The sequence below is a fragment of the Hemiscyllium ocellatum genome, chromosome 24 (genome assembly GCF_020745735.1).
Source record: "Hemiscyllium ocellatum isolate sHemOce1 chromosome 24, sHemOce1.pat.X.cur, whole genome shotgun sequence".
Classification (NCBI taxonomy): Eukaryota; Metazoa; Chordata; class Chondrichthyes; order Orectolobiformes; family Hemiscylliidae; genus Hemiscyllium; species Hemiscyllium ocellatum.
Window position 1 is genome coordinate 16,652,201 of NC_083424.1, and position 12,526 is coordinate 16,664,726.

General features: G+C 41.3%; 1 protein-coding gene across 1 annotated transcript in view; it reads left to right on the forward strand.

Moving 5' to 3' along the window:
* The first annotated feature begins 3,740 nt into the window (after positions 1-3,740).
* The window catches only part of LOC132827450 (transmembrane protein 248-like), a 33,129-nt gene continuing 24,343 nt past the window's right edge, over positions 3,741-12,526 (forward strand). Inside the window, exons 1-2 of the mRNA XM_060844136.1 lie at positions 3,741-3,747; positions 4,482-4,515. Coding sequence (XP_060700119.1) covers positions 3,741-3,747; positions 4,482-4,515 — 41 coding nt within the window. The remainder of the gene's footprint in view (positions 3,748-4,481; positions 4,516-12,526) is intronic.

Sequence of the window (12,526 nt, forward strand, 5' to 3'; positions counted from 1 at the left end):
AACGGGACATGGGCCAAATGTAGGCACATAAGACTAGTTTGGGAAACTTGATTGGCATGGACAGGTTGGACCGAAGGGGCTGTTTACCTGCTGTACCACTTGACGTTAGTGAAGTATACTTTATATTCAGTGTGATGATGATGCTCCTTGAAAAGGTTAGGTTGTCCTTCGTATTTTTTCCCAGGGGAATTGTAACTCATGGATTCTGATGTATCTGCTTTGTATGGGTTTTAGGGCCAATTTGATTATAGTTAAAGTACTGCATCAGACAAAAGGCTTTCAAGTTTAAAAAAAACTTGTACAATGAAAGGGGAGTGGCCAGTTGTTTTAGTTCTGCGTTACTCTGGTTTGGTCTTAGCAAATAATCAGTTTTTTGAGGCTACTGGTTAAAGAAATAGCTCCATGCTGATTCTTTCTCTGACATCTCTCCTGTAAGAACCATTGTTTGATTTTACCTTTTTTAACAAGGGATTTTACCTTTTTTATAGGGATGTTGCAAGTATTTGGAACAGCATCATTAGGTTGCGCTGGAGTCGATTGGGTTTTCATTAAGTAGTGTTATTCTATATTCTGTTCTCTTTTAAAACATAATTTATTTACACACAAACAAAACAGTAGTTGGGCCAGCTGCATTACTACATCTACTTTTCACCTGCTTAAAACTACCAGAAAGGTTAGGGTCTTGAAATGTTTTGAGAGGGTCTGGCCTGGGTTCATAACATCAGTTAATACAACTACCTGATGAAGATGCAGCACTTCGAAAGCTACTGCTTCCAAATAAATCTGTTGGACTGAAACCTGGTGTTGTGACAATTTAACTTTATCCAGCCCAGTCCAACACCAGCACCTCCAAATCAGTAAAATGTCTTCAGTGACAAAAATCAAAAATGATCATGCACTCATTAAAATAAATATATACTGTTACAGAACTGAATACAAAAATATATTTAACAAAATGTGATTGCTTGTCTGCCACTAAAGCTGTGGATTAAAACTGGCATGCTTTAAAAACAGCTATTATTTGAATTTTTCCCATAAGACCTAAAAGTTGAAGTTCTAAATTGGAGAAAAGCTTATTTTGACAGTATTAGGCAAGAACTTTCAAAAGCTGGTTGGGGGCAGATGTTCACAGGTAAAGGGACGGCTGGAAAATGGGAAACCTTCAGAAATGAGATATCGAGTCCAGAGAAAAGTATATTCCTGTCAGGGTGAAAGGGAAGGCCGGTAGGTATAGGGAATGCTGGATGACTAAAGAAATTGAAGGTTTGGTTAAGAAAAAGAAGGAAGAATATGTCAGGTATAGATCGAGTGAGTCCTTTACAGTATAAAGGCAGTGGGAGTATATTTAAGAGGGAAATCAGAAGGGCAAAAAGGGGACATAAGATAGCTTAGTCAAATAGAATTAAGGAGAATCCAAAGGGTTTTTACAAAAGCATTAAGGACAAAAAGGTAACTAGGAAGAGAATAGGGCCTCTCGAAGATCAGCAAGGTGGATTTTGTGTGGAGCCACAGAAAATAGGGAAGAATCTAAATGAGTATTTTGCAACAGTATTTACTGTTGAACATGGAAGATATAGAATGTAGGGAAATAAATGGTGACATATTGAAAAATGTCCATATTACAGAGGAGGAAGTGCTGGGTGTCTTGAAACGCATGAAGGTGGATAAATCCCCAGGACCTGATCAGGTGTACCTTAGAACTCTGTGGGAAGCTAGGGAAGTAATTGCTGTGCCTATTATTGAAATATTTGTATCATCAATAGTCACAGGCGAGGTACCAGAAGACTGGAGGTTGGCTAATGTAGTGCCACTGTTTACGAAAGGACAACCCAGGGAACTATAGACCAGTGAGCCTTATGGCAGTTGTGGACAAGTTGTTGGAGGGAATCCTGAGGGACAGGATGGACATGTATTTGGCAAGGCAAGGACTGATTAGGGATAGTCAACATGGCTTTGTGCGTGGGAAATCACTTGTCACAGACGGGTTTTTTTGAAAAAGTAACAGAGGATTGATGAGGGCAGAGCAGTGGACATGATTTATATGGAGTAAAAAATGAGGTCTGCAGATGCTGGAGATCACAGCTGCAAATGTGTTGCTGGTCAAAGCACAGCAGGCCAGGCAGCATCTCAGGAATAGAGAATTCGACGTTTCGATTATGCTCGAAACGTCGAATTCTCTATTCCTGAGATGCTGCCTGGCCTGCTGTGCTTTGACCAGCAACACATGATTTATATGGACTTCAGTAAGTTGTTTGACAAGGTTCCCCATTGGAGACTGGTTAGCAAGGTTAGATCTCATTGGAATACAGGGAGAACTAGCCATTTGGATACAGAACTGGTCAAAGATAGAAGACTGAGGGTGGTGGTGGAGGGTTGTTTTTCAGACTGGAGTCCTGTGGCCAGTTGAGTGCCACAAAGATCGTTGCTGTGTCCACTTCTTTTCGTCATTTATATAAATGGTTTGGATGTGAGCATAAGAGGTACAGTTAGTAAATTTGCTGATGACACCAAAATTGGAGGTGTAGTGGACAGCGAAGAACATTACCTCAGATTATAAAAGGATCTTGATCAGGTGGGCCAATGGGCTGAGTGACAGATGGAGTTTAATTTGAATAAATGTGAGGTGCTGTAGTTTGGGAAAGCAAATCTTAGCAGGACTTATACACTTAATGGTAAAGTCCTAGGGAGTGTTGCTGAACAAAGAGACCTTGGAGTGCAGGTTCATAGCTCCTTGAAAGTGGAGACGCAGGTAGATAGGATAGTGAAGGAGGCGTGTGGAATGCTTTCCTTTATTGGTCAGAGTATTGAGTACAAGAGTAAGGTTATGATGTGGCTGTACAGGATATTGGTTAGGGGAGAAAGTGAGGTTTGCATATGCTGGAGATCAGAGCTGAAAATGTGTTGCTGGAATAGCGCAGCAGGACAGGCAGCATCCAAGGAACAGGAGATTCGATGTTTCGGGCATAAGCTTGTGTCCGAAATGTCGAATCTCCTGTTCCTTGGATGCTGCCTGACCTGCTGCGCTTTTCCAGCAACACATTTTCAGGATATTGGTGAGGGCACGTTTGGAGTATTGCATGCAATTCTGGTCTCCTTCCTATCGGAAAGATGTTGTGAAACTTGAAAGGGTTCAGAAAAGATTTACAAGGATGTTGCCAGGTTTGGAGAATTTGAGCTGTAGGGTGAGGTTGAATAGGCTGGGGCTGTTTTCTCAGCAGCATCGGAGGCTGAGGGGTGACCTTATAGAGGATAAAATCATGAGGGGCATGGATTGGATAAATGGGCAAAGTCTCTTCCTTGGGGTGGGGGAGTCCAGAACTAGAGGGCATAGGTTTAGAGGAAGACAGGAAAAAACAATAGAGATCTAAGGGTCAACATTTTCATGCAAAGGATGGTATGTGCATGGAATGAGCTGCCAGATGATGGAGGCTGGTACAATTGCAACATTTAAAAGTCATCTGGATGGGTATATGAATAGGAAGGGTATGGAGGGAAATGTGCTGGGTTCTGGCAAGTGGGACTAGATTAGGTTGGGATATCTGGTCAGCATGGATGAGTTAGATCGAAGGGTCTGTTTCCTTGCTGTACATCTCTATGGCAATTCTTCTAACAGGGCCTAAACTTTCAAAACTAGGTCTGAACCTGTGCCATCTACAACACTGAAACATTCCGCACGCCCCAGTACTGCTGATGTCGCCCCTGCTATTCATCTCTGCTAGGAAGTCAGATGTCAAAAAGTAATGATAAGTACGTGTTGGTGTTGGACTGGGGTGGACGAAGTTAAAAATCACACAACACCGTAGTCCAACAGGTTTATTTGGAAGTACTCGCTTTCAGTTCGCTGCTCCTTCATCGAATTGTTTACCTGATGAAGGAGCAGATATCTGAAAACTAGTACTTCCAAATAAACTTGTGCGACTTTTAACTTCGAAACTTAACATCAGTGGCTGGAAAAAGTATCCTGATGTCCTTGAAGACAAATTTAAAAACATAATATGAAACCAGCCCTCAATGGCATAACTCACCGTCCTCGGTTAAACATGCAAATAGACACTCAGAAAAAAAAACAGAAGTTGCAAATATTCGGTGTAGCATTTTAAGGGGGAGAATGAATGGTTCCAAAAACAAAATTTTACAAATCCGAAATGAAATAAGCCTCAAATGCACAGGGAGCACCTGCAGACACAGGTACACGGCTCACTGCTACCTCAGATCACTGACCCCCAACACTCCCGCCCTCCCGCCCCGCCCCCCCGCTCCCGCCCCGCCCCCCCGCGTCCCCGCTCCCGCCCCCCGTCCCCGCCCCCGCCCCGGCCCCCGCCCCGTGTCCCCGCCCCCGCCCCGCGTTCCCGCTCCCGCCCCGTGTCCCCGTCCCCGCCCCCGCCCCCGCTCCCGCTCGAGGCAGGGTGACAGTTGCTGAGCGCCACGTGTGTCGTGCGTGTTTAGACGCAATATCCGGTTCTCCTGCGCCATGATGTAAGACGTCGTGGCGGGTTGCTTGGCGCAGCGCCGGAGGTGAGTGACATGGCAGGCAAGGGTGCTGGGCAGGGACTGAAACTGGGGCAATCGGAAAGGGTGACTACAGCTGGTTTTCAGGGGGGACGGAGACTTATACTTACCTCAGATGTTTTCATAGAATTTCTACAGCGTGGAAACAGGCCATTTGGCCCAAGAAGTCCACACTGACCCTCCAAAGTGTATCTCACCCAGACCTAGTCCCCTCCATTTAGTCCTGACTAATGTACCCAGGCTGCACACCCCTGAACACGATGGCCAACTCACTTAACCTGCGCAGCTTTGGACTGTGGGAGGAAGCCCACGCAGACATGGGGAGAATGTGCAAACTCCACACAGTCGCCAAAGGCTGGGATCGAGCCCGTGTCCCTGGCGCTGTGAGGCAGCAATGCTAACCAGTTTTGAAAGAAATGATACAGATCCAAATCTGAAGTTAGAAAGTTTTGCGCCCTGTTGTTTGGATTTTTTTTTCCAGTTCTAATCTACTGAACTTTAAGGAGAGAACTTGCTCGCAGTCCTTACTTCTCCAAGTCATTGTGACACTTGTTCATTTGGCCACAAGTTTTACTTAAACTCTTCAATTGATATTGTTCCTCCATAAGAACAGCTGACTGCCAACACACATTTACAGTATCCCATTCCCCCACAAATATCATCCCACAGTCTGCTCTTTCAAAGCTTCCTGTTTTCATTTGGATCTGATCGTGGTAGTTTCAATGACTGTCAAGAGTGTTTACTAAGATGGATATCTTCACTATCCATCGCTGTCTACCATCAGCCAGCTCCATGGAACTGTCCAACTGTATTCTCCAACCATGGCTTCTTCGCTTTGTCCTGTTTTTGGAAGTGCCTCAAAGATAAGAAACAAATAAAAGTTTATAAAATCTTGAGGGGAGTGAATAGGATGAATAGCCAAGGATTATTTTCTCCAAGGGAGGGGAATCCAAACTAGACAGCATAGTTTTAAGATGAGAGGAAAGCTTGAAGAGGAACCTGATGGTGCAACTTCTCACGCAGAGGGTGGTGTGTGTATGGAATGAGCTGCTAGAGGAAGTGGTGGAAGCTGGTACAATTGCAACATTTAAAAGGCATCTGGATGGGTACATGAATAGGACGGGTTTAGAGGGATATGGGCCAAATGCTGGCAAATAGGACGAGATTAATTTAGGACATCTGGTTAGCGTGGATGAACTGGACTGAAGGTACGCTTCCATATTGTACAACTCTAAGACTATGACTCTAACTTATTGCAAAGCCCCTTCTGAAGCTACTAACATCTGAGTGTAAAATACTAAACTCCTTTAATGCCCTTATGTTTTACAAATAATGCTATTGCAAAATTCAAGAATGAGGATTACGATATGTAAGTAAACTTCCTCATACCAGTTTTTTTGTGCATGTAGTTCTTGGTACTTTGTATAAATCTGTTTTGTAATCTTAGTACCTGCAAACTACAAATGTTCACTTTTTAAATGAATTTTCCTCTTTGATTAGATTAGATTCTGTACAGTATGGAAACCGACTATTTGGCTCAACAAGTTCACACCGACTGTCTGAAGGGTAACCCACCCAGTCTCATTCCCCTACCCTATATTTACCTCTGACTATTGCACCTAAAACTATGGGCAATTTAGCATGGCCAATTCACCTGCTCTGCACATCTTTGGATTGTGGGAGGAAGCCCACACAGACACTGGGAGAATGTGTGAGCTCCACACAGACAGTTGCCTGAGGCTAGAATTGAACCCAGGTCCCTGCTATTGTGAGACAGCAGAGCTGACTGCTGTGCCACCATGCTTACCATTGCCTTTCTCCAAACAAATTACCTTCAGTGACATCTATTGTATTTGATATTGAGCATATATGAAGATAAGATAATATGTATAGTGTGCTTTAAATATTTTTCATTTGTTTGCATAATCATTTTAAATAACACAATCTTAGTCAAGATGTTCCTTTCAGATTTAGATTGGGGTTGGTGTATACAAAAAAAAAGCAATTTTACAAAGATATCAAATTTGCATCCTTAGAAGTTGCAGAGTCATGCAGCATGGAAGAGGCCCTTCAACTCAACTTGGTAAATTTGCCTGCATTTAGTCCAAATCTCTCAACTTTTCTTACCTATGTAGTTGTCCAAATGTCTCTTCAATGTTGTAATTGTAACCAGCTCTACTATTACCTGTGGCAGCTCATTCCATATATGCACCACCTTCTGTGAAAAAGTTACCCTTCAGGTCCCTTTTAAACATTTCCCTTTTTACCTGATACCTATGCCGTGTAGTTTTGGACTAGTCCCTTACTATAGGGGAAAAGACCTTGGCTGTTTACCTTATGTATGCCCATCATGATTTTATGAACCGCTATAAGGTCAGCCTTCTGCCCTCCATGCAAAAAACGACTTGGCCTATCTAGTGTCTCCTTATAAACAAACCTTCCAGTCTTGGTAACATATGTGTAAATCTTGTACCCTTTCCAGTTTAATAACATCCTTCCTATAGCGGGGAACCAGATTGGTAAGGCTAAATTTGGAGTACTGCGTACAATGTCTTGTACAGCTGTAACATGACGTCCTAACTCTTGTACTCAGCGCTGTGACTAATGAAGGCAAGCATGCCAAACACCGCTTTCAACCTGTTTACCTGTGACACCACTTACAAGGAGCTATGTATCTGTTCAACAACACTCTCCAGGGCAATTAACTGTGAAAGTTGACCTAGTTTGTCTAACCAAAATGCAACACATCTGCATTAACTCTATCTGCCATTCCTTAGCCCACTGTTCCAGTTGATCAAGATCTTGGTGTACGCTATGAAAATTAAGTCAATTTTTTTTTCAGTAAAATGGCTTTTCTTAAAAATAGATAAATCTTTTGAATTTGTCCCAAGTTTGGGGGTGACTCTACAAAGGAAAAGAAGGTCTTGGGCAACAATAAACATTTTTTATTTAAGAACAGTCCAAGGAATATTTCAGCACTATTGATACCTGCTTCCTGTAATGTCTGGCTGGGAGCGGTAATGGTCATGTTCCGTTATGTAATTTACAGTTATCTTAACAAAGCAAGTGGCAGTTTAGTTTGTCAAAATGTTTATCCATGATCAAATACAAACTCCAAAGACTATTATTTAACTGCTTGCAATGCCATCCATGCTGGCTCCTATTCAGTGCAGGTCACTGGAAGAAAACTAACGAGCAGTGTAATTGAAGGAAACGTGACAAATTCTCCTGTGTACCAACACCCCACCATCTCTACAGAAATGTCAGGATGTGACATTATGTAGTGGCAGGTTGTAAGTTTGGTAGTAAATCCAATAAGTAAAGTTCCACATTTTTCTCTTGTTTACAAGTGCATAATTAATACATAAAAATGCATATTTACAGCATTAGCACGTCATTTCCGGAAGATGCAAATTAAGCATTCATCTGATTTACTTAACCAGTTTTAAAAAATTTTGTGAAATACATTTTTGTAAAGACAGTAGCTTCAATTTCCAAAGAGCCTTTGGAAAATGTAGGAGTGGAAGTAGGCCATTTGGCCTGCTGAGTCTGTTTCAGCATTCAGTGAGATCATGACTGATCTGATGATCCTTAACTCCATTTCTTGCCTTAGCCCCATAACCTTTGATTCCTTACTGATTAAAAATCTGTCTATTTCAGCTTGGATATATTTGATCACCCAGCCTCAGCAGTTCTCTGCAGTAAAGAATTCCACTGGAAGATTTTCCTTCCCAGGCCATTGAAAATGTAACTTTATACTTAATTTCCACATTTCATCACGTGTATAATTATGAAATAATACTTTCAGTTATTTTGCAAATATTTGGTTAATAATTGAATGTTGACAGCACTGAAGGAGAATATTCAGCCCTTCATGTCTATGCCAACTCTGTGCAAAGGTGACTGTCAGACCCACAATCCTGTCAGAACGCTGATTTTTTTTTACTCTGTCGGCAATTGTCCAATTCCTTTTCGAAAACCGTGATTAAATTTGCCTCCTCCACATTCTCAAGTAGTTCAACCCAGACCCTGAGCACACTGTTAAAAATGTTCTTCCTCACATCATCTTCAGTTCTTTTGATGTTCAGCTTCAAATCTGGTTCTCGACCTTCTCTCTGGAAAAAGAATTCTCTATGAAGAGCCTTCATGATTTTGAATGCCTGTATTAAATCTCCTCAAGGATAAACCGTTAACTCTCTGATCTACCCACCTCTCTAAAATGCTTTCTCTTTGGACTCTTACTCGTGAATGTCTTCTGCATTGTCTCTATTGTCTTTGTGTAACTCCTAATGTGTGATGCCCAGAGTTGAAGACACAACTTTCATTGAAGCTGAGCCATTGTTTCATAAAAATGTTTGTCATTAGTTCCTTGCTTTTGTGCTCAATGCTTGTTTTGAAAGCCAAGGATTCCAAGTGCTTTATTGACTATTTTCTATACTTGCCCTGCCACATTCAATTTGTCAGATATGCCTGTATCCCTTCTGCTCTTGACCCCATTCAGAAGTAGATGCTTTTATATTACCTCTTCTCCTACTTTCTACTAAAATATGATTTCACACTTCTTCGCATTATAATAGATTTGCCTCGTGTCTATCTCTTTCATCAACCTCTTTGCTTTTGGAGTTTATCACTATCCTTTTTGTTCATGATACTTCTTCTAAATTCTGTGATGATTAAATTTTAAATTTGTTTACTGCATGTCTATGTTATTTAACGTGGAAAAGCCATAGGCTTGGACTGAACCTTGGTTTGCACCACTGCATGCTTTCCTCGAGATATTATTGAATTTGGACAAAAGAGTATCTGAGTTGCAGCATGGGATATAATGTGGCTGCTGTCAGTCAGTACTTTTATTGGAAGAATTACGGAGCTGATTCTCAGTTCATATCATATAAGTTTCCCTGTTCTGTCCAACTCTGCTTTGAATGAATTTCCAATTTCTACATAAACATTGGGGAAGAAATGCATTGATACTGAATGCAATCTGAAGTTCCATGTAGTTCAGCACAAACGTTTTGTTGATGTAAACAGCAGAATAGTTGTTTTTCTTTTTGTCATGTTATTTATTCATGAATGAATGGCACCAACTATAGGGTCAGAGATGTACAGCAGAGAAACAGACCCTTTGGTCCAACTCATCCACGCTGACCAGATATCCTAACCTAATATAGTTTCATTTGGCAGCACTTGACCCATATCCCTCTAAATCCTTCCAATTCATATACCTATCCAGATGCCTTTTAAATGTTGTAATTATAACTAGGTCAACATTTTCTGTCCATCCCGAAGTGCCCTGGAAAAATAGGCAGTGAATTTCCTCCTTGAACTGATCCTTGGCATAGGAGCACACAGGATGCTGGTTAGTAAGGAATTTCTAGGAGTTTGATCGAGCAACAGTGGTGGGTGGATAGGGGCAATCAAAAGCAATTGTAGTTCGAAGTCAGGACGTTGTGTGGCTGGGGAACATACAAGTGGTAGTGTGAATGTACTTAGATTTTCAGAAGGTGTCTGATAGATGCTGCTTCAAAGGTTTCTGTGTAAAATAAGAGCATTAACAGAAAACAGGCATGAATTGATTAGTTTTGGAAACAAAAACAAGCTGCTGGAGAAACTCTGGTTTCATTTGTACTGTAACATCTGTGGAGAAAAGAACAGAGTTCTGAAGAAGAGTCATATCAAAAAACATTAACTCTGTTTCTCTCTCCACAGAGGCTGCCAGATATGCCAAGGTTCTTTAACAATTTCTTTTTTTTACTTTAGGTGACTTGCATCTGCAGTATTTTATTTTTATTTAATAATAACTATCTTGTTTGCAGCTGTGATGAGAGGAGTTTCACAAAGATCATTGCTAGGTCCTTGATTATTTACAATTTATAACAAACGATTTGGACAAACAGACCAAAGATGTGCAAAATTTGAACTTTAAAAATTATTTAGGCATTTCAGAGTGTAGTGCTGAGTTGTTGCCTTGAACTGCTGCAGCCCATGTGCTGTAGGTAGACTAAACATGTTGTTTGGGAAAGAGTTCCAGGATTTTGTCGCAACAATTGTGAATTAATGACAATATAGTTAGTTCCAAGTTAAAATAGTGAATAGCATGGGGGTGAACTTGGAGATGGTACTGTTCTTGCTTGTCTGCTGCCCTTGATGTAGGTGATAGAGATTATCGGTTTAGAAAGTGCTGTATAAGGTGTTGTTGTAAGTTTGCAGTGCATCTTGTGGATGGTGCATACTGCTGCGTTATGATTCAGTAGAGCAAATAAATATTGATGGTGTTCCACTTTAGCACAATGCTTTGTTTGAGATGGAATCAGGCTTCTTGTGTTGTTGGAGCTGCACTAATCCAGCCAAGTAGAGAGTATTCCATCACGTTCCTGACCCCATCATGTTCTTGACCTGTGCTTTGTGATGGAAGCTTTGAGGAGTGAAGTCAGATACCCGCTGCAGAATTCTCAGCCTGCAACCTGCTTTTGCAACTGCAGTATTTATTTGACGTCCAGTTCAGTTTCTGGTCAACAGTAACCCTAATGAAGTTGTTTGTAAGGGATTCAGTGATGGTATTGGCATTGAACTTTAATTAATGGTTATTGGATTCTGTTTTGTTGAAGATGATCATTGTCCTACTGGTGTGTGAATGTTACTGCAAGTTATCAGCCCCTGTCTGTATGATATCTGGGTCTCCTTTCCCTTTGAGCATGGCCTGCTTCTGTATCTGAGGATTTACAAATTGTTCTGAACACTAATCACCAGTGAACATCCCCACCCCTAACCTTTTGGAGTATATGTGATAAAGCAGCTAAAAATGATTGAGTCTAGAACTTCACCCTAAGGAACCCCTGCAGTGATGGCCTGTAGCTGAGACAATTGACCTCTATCAACCACAAGCCTCTTCCTTCGTGTTAGGTGCAACTCCAAATAGTGCAAGATTTCCCCCAGCTTCTCATTAACTGCAATTTTGTTAGGATTCCCATAATGCCATAGATGGTCAAATGCTGCCTTGACATCAGGGGCAGTGACTAAACGTTTCCTTTCAAGAGCACTCCTTTTTCCATGTTTGGGCCTAGGCTGCAATGAAGTCAGGAGCCGAGTGAATCTGGTGGAGCCCAAGTTGAGCATCAGTGAGCAGGTTATTGTTATGTTGATAGCACTGTTAATGACACCTTCCATCTGTTTGATGAGAGAAAGTAGACTTTTTGGCTGCGCTGGATTTGTCCTGATTTTTGTCCGTGGGATATAAGCAATTTCCACATTGCTCGGTAGATGCCGTTAGAATCCGTGCCCAGTAGAAAATTATCCTTGTCTCTCGATTACTAGTTCAGTGATAATACAGTCATGGGCCACCTACCTCTTCCACAATGATACATGATAGGTAGGAAAGTAAGTTGTGAAATGGATAAGAATCTACAGAGGGACATAGGTTAAAAGAGTTGGCAAAAAATTGACAAATGGAGTGTCTTGTCAGAAGTGTGAACTTGTCCCCTTTAGAAGGAACAATGGAAAATGTATTATTTAAAAGGAGAAAGATTGCAGACCTCGGAGGTGTAGAGGCCTCTGGGTGATCTGGTGCATGAATCACAGATTGTTAGAATGCAGGTATGGGCAGTGATAAAGATGACCAAATGAAATGTTATAATTTATTACAAGGGGAATGAGCTATAAAGTTAGGGATCTTTAACTACAGTTGCACAGAGGAGAGCACATCAAGAATAGTGTGTACACTTCTGGTCTCCTTATTTAGAAGAATGTCAACAAATTAGAGACAGTTAAGAAAAAGTTCACTCAACTGTTACTTGGGATGTAGGGTTATCTTAAGGAAAAGTTTGATAGAACAGGCCCCTACATTGAGATTTTGAAGGATGGGAGGTGATCTTATTGTAAAATACAATCCTGAAGGGATTTGACAGTGAATGCTGACAGGAGTAAATAAAGCTAAGGAGCGCAGTTTAGGAAGAAGGGGTTGCCTGTGAAAGATGAGGAAATATTTCTGAGGGTCATAAATCTTTGGAACACTCTTCAA